The following is a 20263-nucleotide window of genomic DNA, read 5'->3' as shown; positions in this document are numbered from 1 at the left end:
AAAAATCGTTTCAATTGTTTGCCTAGCCAAGATCATGGTTCCTCCATGTATAGATTCTTGATGACAAAAATCTGATATAGGAACATAATCAGATATTAAAAAACATTCACAAGGCCTCAACCAGTGCTCAGTCAGAAGTACAATATCAGGAAAACTACATGTGTCCAACAAAAGATAAAGCTTATTTATCTTGTTTCTTAGGGATTGTATATTAAGAATAAGGATACTTAAGCTTTTCGAAGAGCTAATTTCAATCTTACTAGTAGAATATAAACATAAATGAGATTCAACCTTCGTAGACATGTCTATAAAAAAGAAGAATTCAATTCACAATCAGTAATCAGTTCAGACTCATTAATTTATTGATTCAAAGACAGTTTATTCGATGAAATATTAATTTTAAAATATTTGAAAATATGTGCATGTAATAATGAGGCCAAGTCTGAACCAGAGTTACTGGCGTGATTAGACTCTAAAATCCCATACAGATTAATATTATTTGCATGAAAAGTACGATAAAGGGCCTTATTACTATTATATAATAGTAATAAGGATAACATTATGGTTTAAATAAGTATAAGGGCTTGTCATCACTAAAGTGTTTGTATCAACATGATTTTGAATTAAATTTTTTAAAACATCAGATGAAGAACATATTCCATTTAACATTACTATTAAAAAATCTTCTTTCGTAAAGTCCTTAACTAAATTTGATGCTGTCCTAATCACTTCACTACTTGAACTGCCCGGCTTTAGGAAACACTGGACCTTGTAGTAAGCTTCAAACTTTAAACGTAAATGTTTTAGGAACACTCTGCTACAATTTCCACCAACAAAGAGAAGCCGAGGTCGACTATCGTCAGGTGTATTTGGCCTAGTTGGTAGCTGTGTTGGAGAATTAATAACAACAGATTTAGATATCTGTAACTGTTCCTTCAATGCACAAATGTCGGAATAACAGGTATCTTTTTCAACTTCCAACACGGAGTCTAACTTCTTCTTATTTAAATTAATTAAGTCGTTTACGTCTTTTTGTAGCAAGTGTATTTCTGTCTTATAGATTGAAGACTCATTTTCTAATGTTTTTTATTTTATGACTGTCGTATAATAAAAGATAAGTACAATCTTGGCTATTAATAAACCCAAAAAGTTTTTAATTTAAAAAAAAAATAAAAAACTTAAAAATTTTTTTTGAGAACATGCCCCTAGTTTGATAATGACTCATTACAGTTAAATGACATATCAAATAACATAGTGATCTAAGATTCAAAATTATATTTTCCAAATTTTTTCTATCTGGCTCTTTTGGAACTTTTTCTGTCATATTTTACCAAATTATTGAGAAAAAAACACAAACAATTTTATTAATATTCTTGACTTTATTTCCAAAATAATTTGGAATTTTCAGAAAAACCACTCTTATACAAATATTATTGAAATTCTGGAACGTAGCCTTGGAAATGACTGTAGGCAGTAAGGCTCTCAGATCGCGCTAAAACAGCCCGCAGTACGTTGCTGGCCGCGTCGCGACGTCGATTTGTGGCGTCGCGTCGATTCATATTTTTTTGGTGGGCGTAAGCATGGTCCCGCTATTATTTGCGCTCTCGCTCTCTCTCCCACTCGCTTATTACCTATAACTCCTTGTTTTTTTCTCTATATTTTCTCTTAAGTGAGTGCCAAAATACGTCGTTTTAAAAGTCTCTTTGTGGTTTTTTTTGTGCACCAATGTCGTCCTAGCAATATTTCAGGATATCTTTAATTAATCAGCAAGTAAGTGTTACATCTTTTATTTCAGTTTTCTTTTCATTAGTTGATGTAATCTTTTGGCCTGGAGTGTGAGTCATGCATATTGAGTATATACAATTACTATTATAAAAACTTTAAAATTACATTCGAATTAATATTAGTCTAGAGAACAATAGAAGAATAACATGAATAATAACAGATGTTTCCTATCACGTTAATACGTTTTAAAAAACTTTTATTTTGACAAGCCGCGATACAGTGTCCTCTAAGCAAGAATGACGATTACCTTAACTTAATATAAAAAGTGATTATATAGACTAAATAATGCAAATGAAGCATGAAATACAATGTAACTGAGTAAGCAGATACATAAGCAAAATATTATATATAGTGTGGCATAATTGTGTACATAACTCCTCCCGCCTAAGTCGAAAACAACAGGGATGGTGTGTTGTTTTTCGAGGTACCAGGGGTAGCATCTTTTTCTTTAGCTTCTTCTTTGTCTTGAAGTTCTAGTTTCTCTTCAGTAGACCTTTTCCTTTTGATAAGTTTGTAGGTAGCGAAGAATATACAGCATATCGTCGTCGTAAAGTCAAAACCTCGTATCTCAAAAATTATAGTTAAAAATCATCTTAAAATTTTACCTAATTTTGAAATGGGACAATACTTTGCGAGAAGTCTAAAAAAGAGTAGAAAAACTAGTTAGTGACATAATAGATACTAGAATTGTGACCGAAGTTGTAAAAAAAAAATGTTACAAGTTACAAGGTTTTTTTATTTATTATTATTATTTTTAATGAGATACAAGATTTTAAATCTTTTCTTTGTAATATTTTTATTCAAATACAAAACCTACCCTCTAGTTTTACATAAATATGACCAAAAAATATTGATATTTATAACTTTCTTAGCGAATCATAAAATGCATGGTAATCCTTGTGGATAACGGGTTTAAGAGATTGTAATTGATCATACTTATCACCCTTTATTGCAAGAGGTGCATCGTACAACTTCTTAATAGCTGCTGATCCACCTTTCCAGTTTATTCTTTTTGGCAAAGGCGCCCATTCCTGATCAAAGTTTAGTTTGTATTCGATTCCGTATGAAGAATACCTAAGGCCTCTTAAATCTGTTACACAAGGATCACCTTTCTTGAGCCCAGGTCTTATTGTAGAAATATATTTAATGTCGTCAAAGGACATAAAAAAATTATAATCTACGTATTTGACTTTGTAAGGTTCACTTTTCCTTGCCTGTTGAATGATCTGTACATAATTTAAAGGCGCCTGGATTTCCTTTTTCTTCTTTGCACTCTCTATTGTGGAATGGACGCTGTCACATTCCATTTACTAAATAATTTTGAATTATTGTGACATTATTTTTCATTGAATATTGAACTAAAGCATTTGACAACAAATTGTTTCGGTTTTGAGCACAACATCCATCACTATAAAATATTTGCTTTTTTTGCTTATCTTCCTCTTTAATTTCTGTGTCTAGAAAGTCCGTGAGACAAGATGCGAAGCAATTTGCATCTAAGCCGCCTTCACTTTAATGCCATACATAGCAAATGACCCTGTTATCCTTTAAACTATAAACAGTTAAATTGTGACATGCCAGTTTTTGTTTAAAGTAAAGCATTCCAGCGGGTAAAAAAGGAACTAGCTGAACCGCTTGGACATCCATTGTGTATGCGCATACTTCACCAGCCAATGCTTTTTCTTTGTCCAAGGACTTTTCTTGTCTTGCCCTGTTTTTGCTAATTAAGTGTTGCTGATGGATATCATCCGACACGTTTCCCTGTTTGTAACCAAAACACAAGTCACATTGGTCTTTGCGTGGTTGGAAGATATCTACGTTTAGAGATCTCATTTCTTGCTGCAAATTAGCTCCTTGTCCACTTCCTTTTGATACACCTCATAAACTTCACTGTAAGAGTTGAATACATTTTCCAAATACATTTTACTTGTGGAAGCCCGGGAGTAGTAGCTAACATCAACTTGTAACAACAAGTTACCTTGTACTTAGGTAGTACAAGGTAACTTGGGTAACTTCTCAAGAAATTCTTTAATTGCAGTTCTCTTTCTCACATTAATTTCTTTTTTTTTTGTTGGGGAATGAAGGAGTTTGTGGAACAATGCCCGAGCTGTGACTGTTTTTCACCCAAATTTGTACTGACCATTCCGCCAAAGACAATGTTGACAGGAACATTTTTTTGCAAACAGGTAGTACAACATTATTTACCTTCAGGTGGTAAGATAAAGAACACTGTCGACGGGATTTCTTCTTGGTTGTTTTTTGAGTTGTTGCAGCTTTATTTACTAGAGTGGCAACAAAGGTTTTTCTTTGGTTCCAATCCATCTCAGACCAAAATTTATTAAACAAATCGTGTCTCTGAGCATCAGTTATCAGCCTACATTGTCTTTTATTCTTAGAGATCAAACATTTCTTCGATTCACACCGATCTCCCTGTTCTGTTTCTTGATTGAGGAGGATGATATTATCTGGCCTGCCGTCTTCTTCTCTGGTTCGTTTCTTCTCATTATCTCGTGTCTCTCTTATTGTTTCTTCCAAAATTTATGTTTCTTGGATGAAGCTCAATGAATTGCTTGGTTTCTTCATTTTTTTTAACAGTGCGGTCAACAGCGTTGATGAGTTCTGTCATCCTCTGAATCACTGGGATGGTAACTTGATCCCGAGTCTTTGTAGTGATCATCTTCCAAATCAGAACTACTATCTTCATATATTAAATAAGGGGTTTTCCTATTTTTTGTTACCTCTAAGCCGACACTCTCTGTACTAGCAGATGGAACACAGGTATTTAAATCGATTTTTTGGTTGGTCTCTATTATAGTTTTTTCGCTTGAATCTGAAGGTAATATTATTTCTTCTTCAATAGTAAAAACAGGTTCTTCTGGAAGAGTAAACAAAGATTCTTCTCCTAAAATTACCAGTTGATCATTACAGGGATTATTGTCCTCTGAATTTGCGTCATTACTAAGTAGTGCACCATTTATGGGAATAAGGACATTACATTGTTCTTCTGGCTCTTGATGGTCAGATTCGAGTTGTCCATCGTTCGGAATTGTCTTTAAAGCCCTCTCTAATATAAGGACATTTCGAGATTTCTGAAAAGAAAATAAAATGTATTTTTGTAAAAAATATTTGCTAATATCATACCTCGTATTTAAAATTAAACAAAAACTGTAATAGTTATTTACCTAACCAGTACGGAAAGTGACACTTCACCACACACGATGGCAGTTTAACTCCGCTTCGCATCGTTCGATCAAGAGAAAAAAGCAAGTTTTAAGCGCTATTGGAAAAAATTCAATACTTACCATGATTCTATAAAACACTTCTTGTTGTATTTAAGGTCACTTTTCACATAAATATTTCTTAAAACACTGTCGTTGTGCACCTTGCAACGTTTAAACGGGAATATGCGATTATGCGAGATACAAGGTTTTTACATTTCACGATAAGCATATTTGTGGGGTATAAACGCAAAACGCGACATGTCCATTTTTCAACGAAAATGACTTTCATGTGCACCCAGAAAGTGTATAAATTTCTCTATCTGCCACTAATATATTTGCCTGCAAACCACGACATTTACGCTTATAAACGCTCGTTAAAAATTTCGGTTAAACGCAAAATGCGACATCGCAACCTGCATTTGAAATTCAAAATGCGACGTTGTCCACACGACCAATCAGCGAGCAGCTTACTAACACCTGATAAATCGTATGTTTTGGTATAAACGTATTATTATTTTTTTCTTTACAAGCATGCAAGCACGAGGGTGAAATTTGTTGATATTCTGTGCGTGTGTGTTTTCATAATTATTTTAAATATAATGGCCGATAACAACAAGAAACTCTTGCCGGATACCCAAAATCGAGCTCGAAAAAGATCTTTTCAACCACAAGAATGGAAAAGGGAAAAAGCTAAAGTAGCAAGGTAAGTTAAGACCAAGTATAAAAATAAATAAATAGTTAACTAAGAAACGTAATAAATGTTTACAATACGTTAAATGACTGTGATATTAATATTTTTCTCATAAATATTTGCCCTTTTAATAATATTTAAAAATGTTGCTGAAGTTTTTGTTTAATTCTTTGCCGAGTTTTTATTGTTTGAGAAATAATTAAAATTGCTTAAATTATTAATAATGTAATGCATATTTTCTACGACTATTCCAACCTATAGAAACAAATTCATAAAAAAAATCGAGCAATCGGCAAAGCTATTTCAAGCTAGGCCTATTTTTTTTTTGTTTCAGATATTCACCTAAATCTTTACCAGAATTTCCCAAATGTGGACATAGGGAAAGTAATGGACCATTTCTATGCTGGCATCTTACCATGAACGATATGAAGGAGTTTCATAGAAGTTTTTATTCAAGCAAGAAGAAAGCTGACCAAGATGCATTTCTTTTAAGTTATTGCTCAGGATCCACGCCTGCAAGAAAAAGAAGTAGAGGGCGTGCTGCTAGTAAGCCAAAAGCAGTGTCTTTAACCTATAAGGTACGACAGCAAGACGGTAAAGCAGTTCAAGTATGTAGGGAGGCATTTTTGGGTATCTTAGGAGTGAAAAAGGACAGAATATTGCGCCTGGTGAAAAAGTTTATAAACACAGGAACAGCGCCAAAGGAGAATCGTGGCGGTGATCGTGTTATGGGGAAAAACGATGACAAAAAGGTTTGCATGAAGACATTCATTGAATCATTAAGGTGCACCGAAAGTCACTATTGCCGCTCTGATAGTCCACATCGTGTTTATTTGCCTTGTGACTTAAACATAAAAAAACTATGGAATGTCTACAACGAACAAGCTAAGCCTGATCAAAAAGTGAAGCAGTGCTACTTTCGAAAATATTTTAATAGGAAATACAACGTTGGATTCGGAACACCTCAAACAGATCTTTGTTCAACCTGTCTTCAATATAAAGAAAAAATTAGGAGATGCACGGATCCTAAGGAAAAGCGGTCATTTATTACAAATCACAGAGTCCATACTCTTGAAGCCAAAAGCTTCTTTGCTTTTCTCAAACAAAACTCCGATGAAGTAGTAAATATTTCTTTTGACTGTCAAAAAAATTTACCCCTACCAAAATTACCCGATTAGCAGGCCTATTTTTTAATGCAACTTAACTTTTTAAATTTTGGAGTTGTCATAGGAAGCTCAAAATCACCATTAACAAAAGAAAACGTAAGGTGTTATACATGGACAGAAGTCGAAAGACCCAAGAGCTCCAATGAGATTGCATCTGCTATTCATCATACTCTAAGTACGTATGAGTTTAAAGCTACTAACAAAATCATTCGACTTTTCTGCGATGGTTGTGGAGGGCAGAATAAGAATTCGATTCTTATCGGAATGCTTTGCAACTGGTTTAATTCCAATGCGCTTCCGAACATTGAAGAGATACAAGTATTTTTCCCTGTAGTAGGTCATTCTTTTATGCCACCTGACAGAGTTTTCGGCAATATCGAAAAAGTAGTCCGAAGAACTGCGGAGATCCTAGAACCTTCTCATTACGTGAACATGATAAAAGATCGGGCAACAGTTTTTAAAATGGGTGTAGATTTTCAGGTTTTCGACTGGAAAACTGAAATAAAAAAACTTTAAAACCTACTACACAATGGCACTTCAAATTTAAACCAGCAAAAAGATTCGTTCTAACCAAAAATAAATTAGGCACGGTTTTAGTCAGAGGCGAAGCATTATACAGGAGTGATTTAGGACAAGCAAAAGGTATTTGTAGAAAAGGGAAGCGAATTGAAGCAGTAAGGCCTAAAACACTCCAAGTTGGACTGAGAATAAAAGAAGATAAAATTAAAAGCATTTCAAACTTATTAAAGACTCACTACGGGGATGAATGGAAATCAAACGAAGCATTAGGTTATTTCAAAAATATTTTCGACAGCAATGTAGAAAATAATTTTGAAAGGCAGGTTGATGCCGATGAAAATAAAATAATAAGTGACGAAGAAATTAATATCTAAAAATAAGTTTTTGTAAAAGTTTTTTTTTATTTTAATAAAGTTTTTCTAACTGACTTGGTTTTTTTTCCTAATAAAAAACCGGAGCTAATAATTTTAATAAGTTGGGTTTATCATTGCTCTGCTCGATTGTTGTGTGCAAAATAAGACATGTCCAAGCCTTAGTTTCAGAATGCGACATGTCCAAAATATAGCTCTAAATTAAAAGAAGCCTAATGATTATGCATTCATCAAAATGGTAGGGTAGATATATTTAACAATTCAGTTTTAAACAATAATTAAAACTTATTTCAATAAAGCAATGAAAACCTCGAAAAAGGTTTTTTTTAGTTTTCTCAAATTGTAATCTAATGGACATGTCGCGTTTTGCATTTATACCCCACATTTCAGATACGAGTATTTATTACTTATTTACTGCGCCGTCGCATAACGTCTAATTTTGATAAGAGGTTTTGCATTTAACGCTAAAGGATTTATTGACATGTACTATGCTCGTAACTCAAAAACGCAAAAAATTGAGATACGAGGTTTTGACTTTACGACGACGATATGGCAAGTATGGTTCCAAGAGTAATACTAAAGCTCCAGGCTGCAGGGTGAATTCTTTCTTCTTCCTCTGGAAGGGTTTTCAAGATATTGGAATGTTCTGCTAACGATCTGATATGGTTGAAGTCGATTGAATCTAGTTGGATTGTTTCCTCTGGCAGCTGCATTTCCAAGTCATTGAATGTTACATCCGGTAGATAAAAAGAGTTGATTCTCAGGATATCCTCTTGATTCCATAATTGTGGTTCTTACCGCATTTATATGGTATTTCTATTAAACTAGGTGTATCAATAAAGAATATTTGCTTGTTTGTTGTGCTTTTATTTTGGTGCTAGCAGGAATAGCTAGAACGTATTGCTGATTTATGGGATGGATAATAGGGGTAGTTACGTTTACTTTAAGCAGCTAGCAGTTTAGATTTTCTGCTTTTCTTATGAGGGACGTAGTGCAGTCATCCACTTGGAGTCCTAAGGCATTTTGACAGACGTACAAGTCTTCAATCAATGGGCAGGTCTCTTCTTGATATTGGTGTAAATCAGTGCCAATTATAGGGTAAGAAAGTTTGGGAATTATAATGGTTTGGTTTGTTGGAATAGCAAACAAGTGGAAAAGTTCGAAAGTTTCTTTTATAAATATAGGGAAATGAATAGCAAAAATTATTTTATCATTTTAAAAGTTAAGGCTCGCGATATCTGAATGGCAAGGGTGTAGTACCGTCTGACTTTATCAGCCTTTTATGATATAGGTCAATGTTAAACATAAATTTAGTTAATTCTCGAAGGCCTAAAATACCATCATAATAGTTATGAAAATCAGAGAGTATGAAATCGATTGAATCGTTTGTTTGCAATTCGGTAAAAGCTGGAATATTGGCTTTGTAGAGAACTTTTTCTCCAATTCCGGTATTTAATATCGATAAATATTGATAGATTTTATCACGAAAATATTTTTCAGCAATGGAGGGTCGTAATATTGATGGATAACAACCAGTATCTATTAATAGTTTGATTGGTAGGTTTTGAATTTCGATGTAAGGGAGGCTATTAGTGACTTGCGTATTTATTTTATATGTTATGTTAGGGTGTTCGACGGGTTGGTAATAGGAAAATTTTCATTTTCTACTTGTTGGTCTGGATTAGGGAATGTATTCACATCATAAGAATATTCTGGTTCATATTCCAAATCGTTGTAATCAGTTGATGTACAGGGGTTATTTCTATTTATTTGGCAAGAATTTATCTCATGAGGATTTTCAGTATTATTTCCATAATAATCATAGGGGCAGATGGCTTAAAATGATTATTGGGGCGAATGTTAGAATTTGTTGGCATTGTATAAGATGTTCCGGTTGACATTGGCTCAGGTTTATCAAGGGGTGTTCGACCTGTGGGTTTGAAGACGTTCTGGACGAACTGGACCTCGTGGGAAATTTGGATTTTGATTGAAATTTTGATAACTAGGTGGAATAAAATTCTGTCTATAGTTATGTTATTGGAAAATTATTATTTGGGGTTCTAAAATTATTTTGATTTGGATATTTTATATTATTGTTATAATTTTTGTGTTGCGAATTATTCTGTGAATATGCTGGTGGTTTGTGCATTAATGTAGGTTGTTTGTTATGGTTTGTATACATTTTGTGTATAATGGAAGTTTTATTCCTCTGATATCATTGTCATTGCGGTTTCTATGCAATCTGGGCTTTTTAGTTGGATAATAATTTGTAAGGGGTTGTTTAATCCTCTTATAAATGTTCTTAAGCATATAGTATCGTGTTGTCTAAGATGAATAAGTTTTGTTACAGCTGTCATAAGATTATCATCAAAACTATTAATTTTTGAGCTAAAGCACTACGCAATACCGGTAGTCTTTTTGCAAAATCTAATGGTTGTTCATTCTTATTTGGGATAGTTACAAACAAATCTTGTTCAAGGTATTCTATACTACGTTTATCGCCAAAGCAATCTAATAAAGCATTTCTAATATCTGCCCAGGATAATAATTCCATACTCTAAAATCTGTTAATAGGCCTTAGGTATTCTTCATAAAAATATGATTAAGTAGGTTATGTTGAATTGAATATTTTTTATTCCTCTTATTCTCTCTACCTCAATTTTCATCTTCTTCCTAAAACTCTTAACATGTCAAAAAGCTGCCTCTACAGCGAAAAATGCTTAACATAGACGTTCAGGCAATGTAATACCCATTCGTTAACGATGAGGTAACGTTGTTCTTACTGGATTTTTGATTCGAAAACTTGTACACATCTGCACGTCGTTATTTTAAGTGTAAATTACTACTGCTACCATCTATAGTAAAAAAATACGTTGTAAAAACAGTAGAGTTTTACAACAAGTGGGATACAGGTGCAATACGTCGAAGTTTGGTCGAAAATAAACGTCTTTGCGAAACCAACTAAATTTGGCACTGAAAACAACGTTGCAACTAGTGAAAATAAGAGTAATCTTAACTTAGGTGACTACAAATTGTTACTTGGGGTCTGAATTGAGTTTGCTAAAAATCACTGCCGTGATAAATATTATATTTAAGTCGAAATATAGAATTAAAAATTTTTTTTTCAGAAATCAAAATGCCGGAACAAGAGGCAGACCCAGAACCAAGACATAGAGGATTGCCCCGTCATCACAACCCTTTAATCAAACCTTTTGTCGTGCTGGCCCTACCAGGGATGTACTTGTTCTACAAGTACAACCAGTACAAGCGAAAAAGAAAAGAAAATGCCACAAGAAGGCTAGCAGAGAGAGAACTCCAACATTTAAACTACAAAATCGTAAGTAAAAATACTACTTAGGAGGTATCTAATAGGACAAAATAAAAGCATATAAATAAATAAAAAGTGTTACGTGTTTATTTTACAAATTTATTAAAATATTATCGAATTACTTTCTGTTTTAACAAGTCTTTATCCTGTTTTTCTTTGATACTAAACGGTGGTGGTTCACAATTTTTGCCGTGGTTTTCAAGATATTCCTGATAGTCCAGAGCCATTTGCTCCCTCTGAGCTAATTCCAAAGCTGCTTTTTCGAGTAGTTCTAGTTCGAATCTGGAAAGATGTGGGATCCCGAAGTTGTGTACAGCTCCACCTCTAGAAAAACGGACGGTACTAACCATATACCTATAATAATTTGTGTTTCGAAATATATCCATAATTTTAATAAATTACATAAGACTAGGTATACTTACTTGCACGTTGGAAGTATATTACTTCTAATAAATACGTTAGCCGCAGATAACTGATCTCCACATAACCCCAAAGCAATTGCAGATATTAACTGATTAAGAGCGTAACTCTCAGCTAATTCACAGTGGATATTTTGATTGGGTACTCCAAAGCTTTTGGGAAGATCATCCTTTTTCACTCCTCTGAACTGAGCAGTAAGAGTTCGTGGTCCATCTTTTCCTGAAAACATAAAATTCCAGAATAATCATCTTTTTAAGTAGTGAAACATACCAAAAACTTCTACGGGCTTTGCCATACTATACAGAGGAACAGCCAATTCAATGTCGGGTCCTCCGACGATAGGAGCATAGCAGTTTTGAGGGTCTAAGTCTTGGAATCTTCCAAGGAGCGTATTAGATTTCATCTAGAAAAATCAAAAATTATTAGGAGTAATAAAATTATTTTTAATCTGCTGTTTACTTTACCTGTGCAAAAGCTGCAGAACCAATAATCCTTCCAGGATGGTAAAAGTTAGTTTTTTTGAATACTTCAGATACAAGGGGCATGGTTACTGATACAGGAGGTACGGCCACAACTAAAATGGCCCTAGGTGCGAAAACTGTACATTGTGCTGCAATGTTGTATACGCGCCTTCCTTCGGCCATTATTTGTTCTCCGATGGTAACATTTGATTTCGTTTCTTCACATGGAAGAATTAAGACAATGTCAGCACTCTAAAAGGAAACGTTTTGAAAATATGTAAAACTGTAGTAGGGGAACATGGGCAAAGACGGGGACTCTAAGCATTTATATCAATAAAAATGTAACATTACAATAAAAAAATAACTTATCTTACACCAAAAAAAACATAATTTTCTTTACAAAGGAAAAATCCCATCTTACCACGGGCACGGGGCAAGATGGGACAGCCCTCGGGGTAGGATGGGGGTAACAAGTTTATTTACAAACATCACATATATGGCAGATATCTAAACAATCATCTTCTTCTACTCCGGCGCAAAAATTGTGGGACCACTTTTGACATATTTCACAAGCTATCCATCCTTCAGTTGACCCCACATACCTATCACCACAGTATAAACATTCGGTGTCATCTTCGGCTTTATTCTCTGAAGCACCATTTGTTCCTTTAATTTTAGTTTTGACCTGTGTTTTCTTTTTTAACCACTTTTTGCTTTTTTTTCCTTCGGAACTAGAAGTTTTTGGATCTTCAAATTCTCTTTTATACGGCGTTGACGTAAGGATGGCCGTCTTGCCTCGACGACAATTATTTTTTCTGGCTTTTATTTCTACACTAGGAACAGGCATTATCTGAGCTGGAGTATAGTTTTCAAAGCTGGTACTTAAGTCACGGCAAACATTTTCTGTAAAATTCGAACAAACTCTTTTAGGTGGCGACACACTTGCCTCTGGGATTTTATGTAATAAACTATGAGATAATGTGGCAAGCTTACTCAAAGGGCAATTATCTTCATCATCTGAGCTTTGGTAGCCGGGAGATGTGAGATGATGATCTGTATGGGCCTGATAGCTGGTAGATGGCTGAACATCATCACTAGAACCTATGGTTGAGTGATTACTAGGAATAGCAATCGGAATTACATTCTTAGTTAAGTTTGGCTGATTTTTTTCATGGATGATAGAGGGAAGACCATCTTTATTTGCATTTGCTTATGATTGAGGAACTTGCTCATCCTCCGTTAGGCTTATGTTTGTTGTTTCTGCAGCAAGAAAATCGGCATCTGTAAAGTTCTCAGAGTTGAATGGCCATATGCCGCATTTCCGAAATCCGTTAATCGCTGTAGACATAGTGGCAGCTTGTATGAAAGCTTTACCAAACATTTCGCTAATTTGGAACATGCTAATAACTCTACCTGGATTAGATCTAAGCCATGCTATTGCAGCTTAGTCATAATATACACTCAAAGGCATCATAAAAGAACGGCTGAAGCCGATGAGTGCAGTGAGGTGGGAAGCAGATTATAATCACACCATTTTCTCTAGCAACGTCTATAAGTTCGATGTTCTTTGTGTGCGTAGAGTGGCCGTCGAGTAAAAGTAGCACCGGGTTGTCTTTAGTTGCTCCACTGAATTGGACGAAAGCTTTGAACCATGAGACAAATATGTCTGTTGTCATCCATCCACTGGCATTGCAATGAAAAGTTGTTCCTGGTGCCGAGTTATTCATTAATTCGGCTTTAATCCGTTTCCGAGGAAAGATTAGCATCGGGGGCATATAATTCCTTGCTGCGCTAACACAAATCTCGACCGTAACTGTTTGTCCTCGTTCAGCTGAGGATAGCAACCCAAGTTGCTTCCCTTGCGTAAAATTATCTTTGACTTTGTTTTTGAAACCGAAGAGACTCCCGTTTCATCACAGTTATAAATCCTATCTGGTCCTAGTTTATAGTTATCTAAAACATCACCCAAAAGCTTATAAAATTTTGGGACGGAAATTTTATTAAAGCCCATAGCCCTAGCAGCTGAGGTTGCCTCAGGCTTTCTTATAAATAAATCACTGTGACGTTTTAAAAATCCTTGAACCCAGTTAACACCGGCGAGTTTGGCTGTTTCATTAAATCTTTGTTCCTTGCCATTTTTGACATGTCTGTCCAACTTTGTTTGTGGCACAGAGCATTGCGACGCAGCTTTACGATAACCCATTTCTTCGGTCAAAACTTTTTCAATCGCTTGTTTCATGCTTTCCTTGGACCACTCTTCTCTCGTTGTTTTCTTTTTATAATTGCGAACCATTCTGCTGCAAATAAAATAATATTTTAATTCACCAATATTTAACTAATCAATTTTTCCGTTGAATTTTTCATGAAAAAATATATTGGGACAAGATGGGGTACTTGGATATCCCGTCTTGCCTCAAATAGGGTATCCCATCTTACCCCAAAGCACGTGTTTTTTAAAAGGTATTTTCTTACCTTTTATAGACGAATATAACCAACAAATTTTTTTGTGAAAAGATGCTTCTATACAGGTAAGAATAAGTTTCACTTTAACTTCCTGCACACTTTATGGCAAGCGATATAATATGCCATAATATAAGATCAACGAAGGTCAAATTGGTAAATTGGCTGTAACTCGAGCAGACGCGCACCGAACGAATGTCTCGGATGCACTGAGCGTGGGTATTGTCCGGACATGTGACTCTAGGCAATAAAGGTGGTCACACACTTTTAGGCTTTGATGTAATCGGGGTACACCATCTTACCACATGATCCCGCCTTGGCCCTAGTTCTTGTGCTCTTCTTTTTAAAGGGAAATCTTCGATACCATAAATTGCTTAAATTACTATTAACTATTAAGACTCTCTCTTAAACCTTAAGAAATTGATATCTGAGAGTAGTCATAGACTAAATAATTATATTCTTATTGCAATTATATTCTTTCTGCAATTATTAGGTAATCAAAGTTTAATGAAAGTACAAAAAATTAATGGTGGCTAAAAATGTCCGAGATATTGTGCCATAAATTGAATCTTAAAGAGACATAATAAGTATAAGAATAATATGTAGAGTCATACATCACGCAAAATCAAGGAATCTAATTCTTAAATGTATAATTTTTCAAATGTTAATCTTAATTTTTTTACTTCTTACACATTACTCATATATGTATTGCCATTTAATACTAACAACAGGTAAATAACTAACTTGTATGTTCTATAACCATAGAATACAACATATAATGAATGGAATAAATACCGTAAGAAATAAGTAGGAACACTTTCGAAAAAATACTTAAGACACGTCGATTGGTATTTTATATTTTATAGGCAAATACTATTTATTTCAACAATAAAAATTATACAGGGTGTGTCATATAACAGTGGGCAATATTAATTTTTATTTTAAAAGCGACACTCTATGTATTACTTAATTTCAGAATTCTTCACAATATTCTAGAAATATATTATTCACAATTTAAGATATATTAAGTATTTTCCGATTTATTGCATAAATAAACAATGAAAACAAAGAAAATTATTTGGTTGAATAAATTCGTTACAATTCGGTTGCCATGAACGTTCTGGCTACATCTTAATCTTAATTAGAAATTTCTTCTTACATTACTCAATATCTCAGGCGTGACCGAACTAATAGTAAGTACAAAATACTAAAAATTGGTCTGAGATATTGTGCAATAAACTGGATCTTAAAGAGGTATAATAAGATTTAACATAATAGGCAATTAAATCCTTTAATACTTTTTCTGCGAACATTGGGAAGATGCCTCTTTCAGCGTTTAACAGAACTTCAAATCTTATGTAAGAGGTTTAAGAGTTTATACAATCAAGGAACTTTTATAACTTTAATTGCCACTAGGAATTGACAGTTTAATAGCCACACCAAAGTATACAATGATCCCTACTATAGTCGCCTTCGCTCTTATCGTGCGGGTTCAAAGGTCACCACGTAATATGAATCAAATTGAAAAATCAGGGGCTACCAAAATGTTATTTCCTTGAGAGTTTGGCAATACATTGAACGCCGTCATGTAACATAATAAAGCCGCGTATACACCTTAGATCATAATTATTAACTGACGTGATGCCTTTAACGCCGTAAAAATGTCTGCGGAATACTACGTATCCGAGATTCGACATGTAAAACATACGTTGGTTATTTCCTTTCATGACGTGAAAAAGCCCATAAGTATAAAGCCCGTTGGGTATACCTCATCGGTATATGCATAGAATCCCCGATATTCTGCTAAGTTGCCAGACATAATATTTACTTTTCTTTTTTGAAAAATTGTCCGAAATAGACGGAATTCTCAATCACAATTTGTCTGTACGCAATAATATCTAAATCTAAGCATTTTATATTTTTTTATGAGAGCAAAAATGCCTCCCTAGCGTTTCATTAAAATTGTACATATTTCATTTAAAAATGGTTGTTACCTAAATTTTTGAGAAATTAGTATACGATTTAGCATAATTTAGCATGATGTATGTGCATAAAATACTAATTTGTGGATTTCAGGGCACAGCGTCTAATTTTTAACGATTATTTGATCTTGTCTTCTTCTTTGTTTATGTGTGACTGTGTTTTTTTGTAATAATTCATATTGTCATGATAATCCATACTTTTAGACTTAGAAGAAAAAATTAAACTTGCACCTGGAACGAATCCCGTTGAAGACCCGGCATGTAAAATAATAAATCGTTTTCCCTGACCACATCCTTTTTTTCTTTTCACGCTTTTCACAGATTCATCTTGCCAAGATTTTATTCCACTCCCGTTTGAAAATATCCAAGTTTCATCTAAGAATACCACTTTCCTTAACTTTGATTTTTCATTTTGTGTATATTGTCTTAAAAATCCTATTCGTTGGCTCACAATATTTGGTAGTTCACACAAATATCTTCTATTGCAGTCTTTTTTATAGCGAAAACCTATGCTTTTAATTAATTTTGATAAAGCAGAAAGTCCAATTTCCAAAGTGCCGCGTTGCTTTAAAACATCCCTCAGAAATGGCAGAGTTATATTTGTTTTTAGCCTATATAGTTCATAAATCCTATCCCTTACTTCCATTTTTACACATTCACTTAAATCTTCAGTCTTCGGCTTCTTCCTTTTACACTTTTTATCCTTCTTGGGAATAAGATTGTTCTTGTTTTCATATACAACCTTTTGCACCATTCTTAAACTAATTCCAAGCATTTTAGCTACTTCTTCTTGTACATTCTTAGGCAACCCTTTATTTTCTTTTTCGTTCTCGAAGTAATTAATAAGATTAAGTACCATTTTTTTGTCTTGAGGATTTAGAAATCTACAAAAAGGCTTTTTCTTTTCCATAATTTAAAATTTAAATTATCTTGTGACAAATAATGTCATCCGTCAATCGAAACGAGACAGGCATGTTTGTTATGAAAGTAATTGTTTTAGAACCACTGACATTTATCATTTTATCTTCTTTTGATACATTAACGCTGCATATATCTGTTTCGTTTATCTCACGCGTTGTAGTTAAAAAACGTTGTTGCGCAAATTGAAATGAAACGTAACTACAAAAGTTTGTCGTTGATAATCCGATACACCCGCACGATAAGAGCGATTTTGACTATAGTACAATTTTTACAAGTTTATTTACAGGAGAAATAACTTAATAGTCTGATTGAGATTTCCTTAACTATCCAACAAATGACTATAGAAGAATGTATAATATATGGTCAGGATAGTCTAAAAGAAACTCCTATTTTTTTAGAAGAAAGACTGAATTTTAAAGTATTGTTTTAAACTGATCCTAGTTCCACATAAACCCACTTCTTCTTACCAATTACTTATTTTGATTTCATACTTTTTAACCAATTTTCAAATGAGCTCAAACAACTAAAGAATAATGAAAAGAAATTTAAAAAGTCAACTGTTTTTCGCTTAAAAATCCTACTTTCACTTTACATATCATTACCTGATACTACTAACTTTTATATATATCTTTTATTTAAGGGAGAAATTGTAACAAGATTTATTCTACAGACTTATATACTAGAGGTGTGTCTAGCGGCGTATGACGTGTGGTTATGCATTAAGCCAATTAGATCATGCAGTATCCTTATAGTAGAAGTCTCCAGAAGATAAAAAATTCCACACTGGCCTGGTTAAACATTCCTTGGTTTTAGGTGTAGTAAATAATTGTTTCCAGGAGATTTATTTTCTCCTAATGTTGCTCCTTGCAAAAAATCTTTACTTCTGTCCAATGTATGTTGGTCATTAATCATGGGACCAAGCATCTTCCACTATTCCTGATCTGAAAACCTCTCCTGTTCGGGTCCACTTTTGATGTTCTTTTACCCTGACTTCCAGTGGTTGCTTTGTCTCGCTTATGTATGACTCTCTACATTTACATGTGATATGGTATATGCAGTTCTTGGAGTTGTAGTCATTCCGGCCGGCTTGATCTTCAATATTAAATTACAAATGGTTGAATTTGTTGGATGTTGAAGTTTTGGGAGATCTCCTGACTTTCTCTTTGAAGTTTTTTTGATAATTCTCCAGTTCTTGTAGCTCTTTCCTATATAGTTCCTTTACCGCTTTGGTAATATTTTCTTTTTCCATGCTGAGGTCAACATTGTTGATGCATAATTGCGACTGCTCTTCTATATAGGGTTTTAATGATTGCCACTATTGATTTATTGAACTAGGATGATTGAAGTTCTCCATCTCTCCAGTGATAAGTAAGTATTGCATATGACATCTTAAATATGACTCTTAAACTACTTCGGATTTGAAGAAGTAGTCCATTCTTGCAGTGGAGTTAATAGGGTAATATAGTTTAATTAATAACCCATTTACCCCGGATTGTTAAATAAAAAAAACACGCCTTGACTCTTTGTCAATTAACTAGAAGGAGAAGATTTTAGAAGACTATTCCAACTGTTTCATATACCTTAAAAATTCTACTAGGAATGTGTATCGAAATCATACAATAAAATAAACCAGAGGCATTTAAAGAAAATTCTATTAGTTAAATTATTAAAGAATTATAATTATTATTTATTATTCAAAATCCTTTCAGCCGATTTAAATTAAATTTGGTAGGCTCATTTGTCGTCATAAAGGCCCACCTTTGGTGGGAATAAAATTAATTTATTAATTCCAGTGGCGTTTCAAGGGGCTACCTACTCGATATTTTTAGGTAAAATTATGGTACGCCACCGCTTTTTTGACAATTTAATTTTTTTTTAGAATAAGCGGTCAATAGTGTAACTTTCTTGCCTCTTGAGCCTTACTCGTATCTAGCTTTGTTTCCAGGAAAAAAATCACAATCAGTGCCTAGCCCTATTAAAACAAATAATAAATTCACATCTATTATTGAGATTCATTTCAAAACATTTTTTTTATTAAAAAACTTTTACACTTTGTATCTAGAAAACGAAACAAGTTAGGACATACCTTTTTATGAAAAAAACTTTTTATATTGGGCTGGTAAATACTCCCTTGAAATCAATCGCTCTTTGCACTCAATTTTGAATTACCCTGTATAACTTTTAACTATAAAAAAATTTGTATATATTTTTATAAAATAATTTACCTTAATTGCTTTCGATACGCCTTTTTCCAAGCCAGCATAAGTATTAACATGACATCTTGTATCGAAATAATTCAAATCTTTCCCGATTTTTTCAATCGGAAAGCACCCTTGCAAGTGTAAGCTGGATACCAGTGGATTTTGCTTCATTAAAAAACTTGTGTAAGTTCCCAAACGGGTACTGGCCCCCAAAATGCATACTTGGACTGATTTTTGGAATTTGCTCGTGCTTGAATTGTATCTTAGTTCGTAAGGTTTCAGTACTAAAATTATGTTATTAAGTCAAATAATATTTGTTTATACAATTTTATTGGACACTTACTTGGTTTTAACTTTAAAATGCTTTGAATGTTCATAATTTACATACAATTTTTACGAGTTTTGAAATGCTGACAAGATGACAAAAGTTGTCAAACTTGTCAACGTTTACACTGGGTTTCAATAAGTTCCCAGATCTGTTTCAGTTTAATACATTCGTAAAATAGCCAAACAAATATGTTTTAATATTTTCATTTATGAGCCCGAAAAACTCATTTCTGCCCGCATCCCCTAAAGTAGATAAAACATCCCCAAGTGCCTTTCTAAAAAATTAACCGTATAGCTCTATGCGGCACGTTTAAAACCGAAAATGCAAAAATATATGTCATAATAAATTACGAGAGCGGGCTTTTAAATTCTCCAGCGCTTATTAGTGTAGTTATGCCTGGGGAGCAAAA

The 20263-nt window shown here is 33.8% G+C and overlaps 3 protein-coding genes across 4 annotated transcripts in view; 2 read left to right on the top strand and 1 right to left on the bottom strand.

Annotated features, from left to right (window-relative positions):
• The first annotated feature begins 1517 nt into the window (after nucleotides 1–1517).
• LOC126735754 (uncharacterized) overlaps nucleotides 1518–20263 on the top strand; it is a 119893-nt gene continuing 101147 nt past the window's right edge. Inside the window, exons 1-2 of the mRNA XM_050439849.1 lie at nucleotides 1518–1770; nucleotides 10882–11090. Coding sequence (XP_050295806.1) covers nucleotides 10890–11090 — 201 coding nt within the window. The 5' untranslated portion in view covers nucleotides 1518–1770; nucleotides 10882–10889. The remainder of the gene's footprint in view (nucleotides 1771–10881; nucleotides 11091–20263) is intronic.
• Nucleotides 5535–6875, top strand: LOC126741919 (uncharacterized). Its single transcript, XM_050448398.1, has 2 exons — nucleotides 5535–5709; nucleotides 6032–6875. Exons 1-2 carry the CDS (start codon nucleotides 5606–5608, stop codon nucleotides 6873–6875), a joined length of 948 nt encoding a protein of 315 aa, XP_050304355.1. The 5' UTR covers nucleotides 5535–5605.
• Nucleotides 11147–20035, bottom strand: LOC126735714 (malate dehydrogenase, mitochondrial-like). 2 transcript variants are annotated; one of them, XM_050439796.1, is made up of 6 exons: nucleotides 19870–20035; nucleotides 19551–19810; nucleotides 11966–12214; nucleotides 11772–11904; nucleotides 11504–11720; nucleotides 11147–11435 (listed from the first exon to the last, which is right to left on the bottom strand). In XM_050439796.1, exons 1-6 carry the CDS (start codon nucleotides 19901–19903, stop codon nucleotides 11192–11194), a joined length of 1137 nt encoding a protein of 378 aa, XP_050295753.1. In that variant the 5' UTR covers nucleotides 19904–20035; the 3' UTR covers nucleotides 11147–11191. The 2 variants fall into 2 exon arrangements, with proteins under 2 accessions (XP_050295753.1, XP_050295762.1); XM_050439805.1 differs by having other exon boundaries at nucleotides 11147–11405.

This window comes from Anthonomus grandis, chromosome 1, assembly GCF_022605725.1.
Source record: "Anthonomus grandis grandis chromosome 1, icAntGran1.3, whole genome shotgun sequence".
Taxonomy (NCBI): domain Eukaryota; kingdom Metazoa; phylum Arthropoda; class Insecta; order Coleoptera; family Curculionidae; genus Anthonomus; species Anthonomus grandis.
This window is presented reverse-complemented; position numbering and strand designations above follow the sequence as displayed.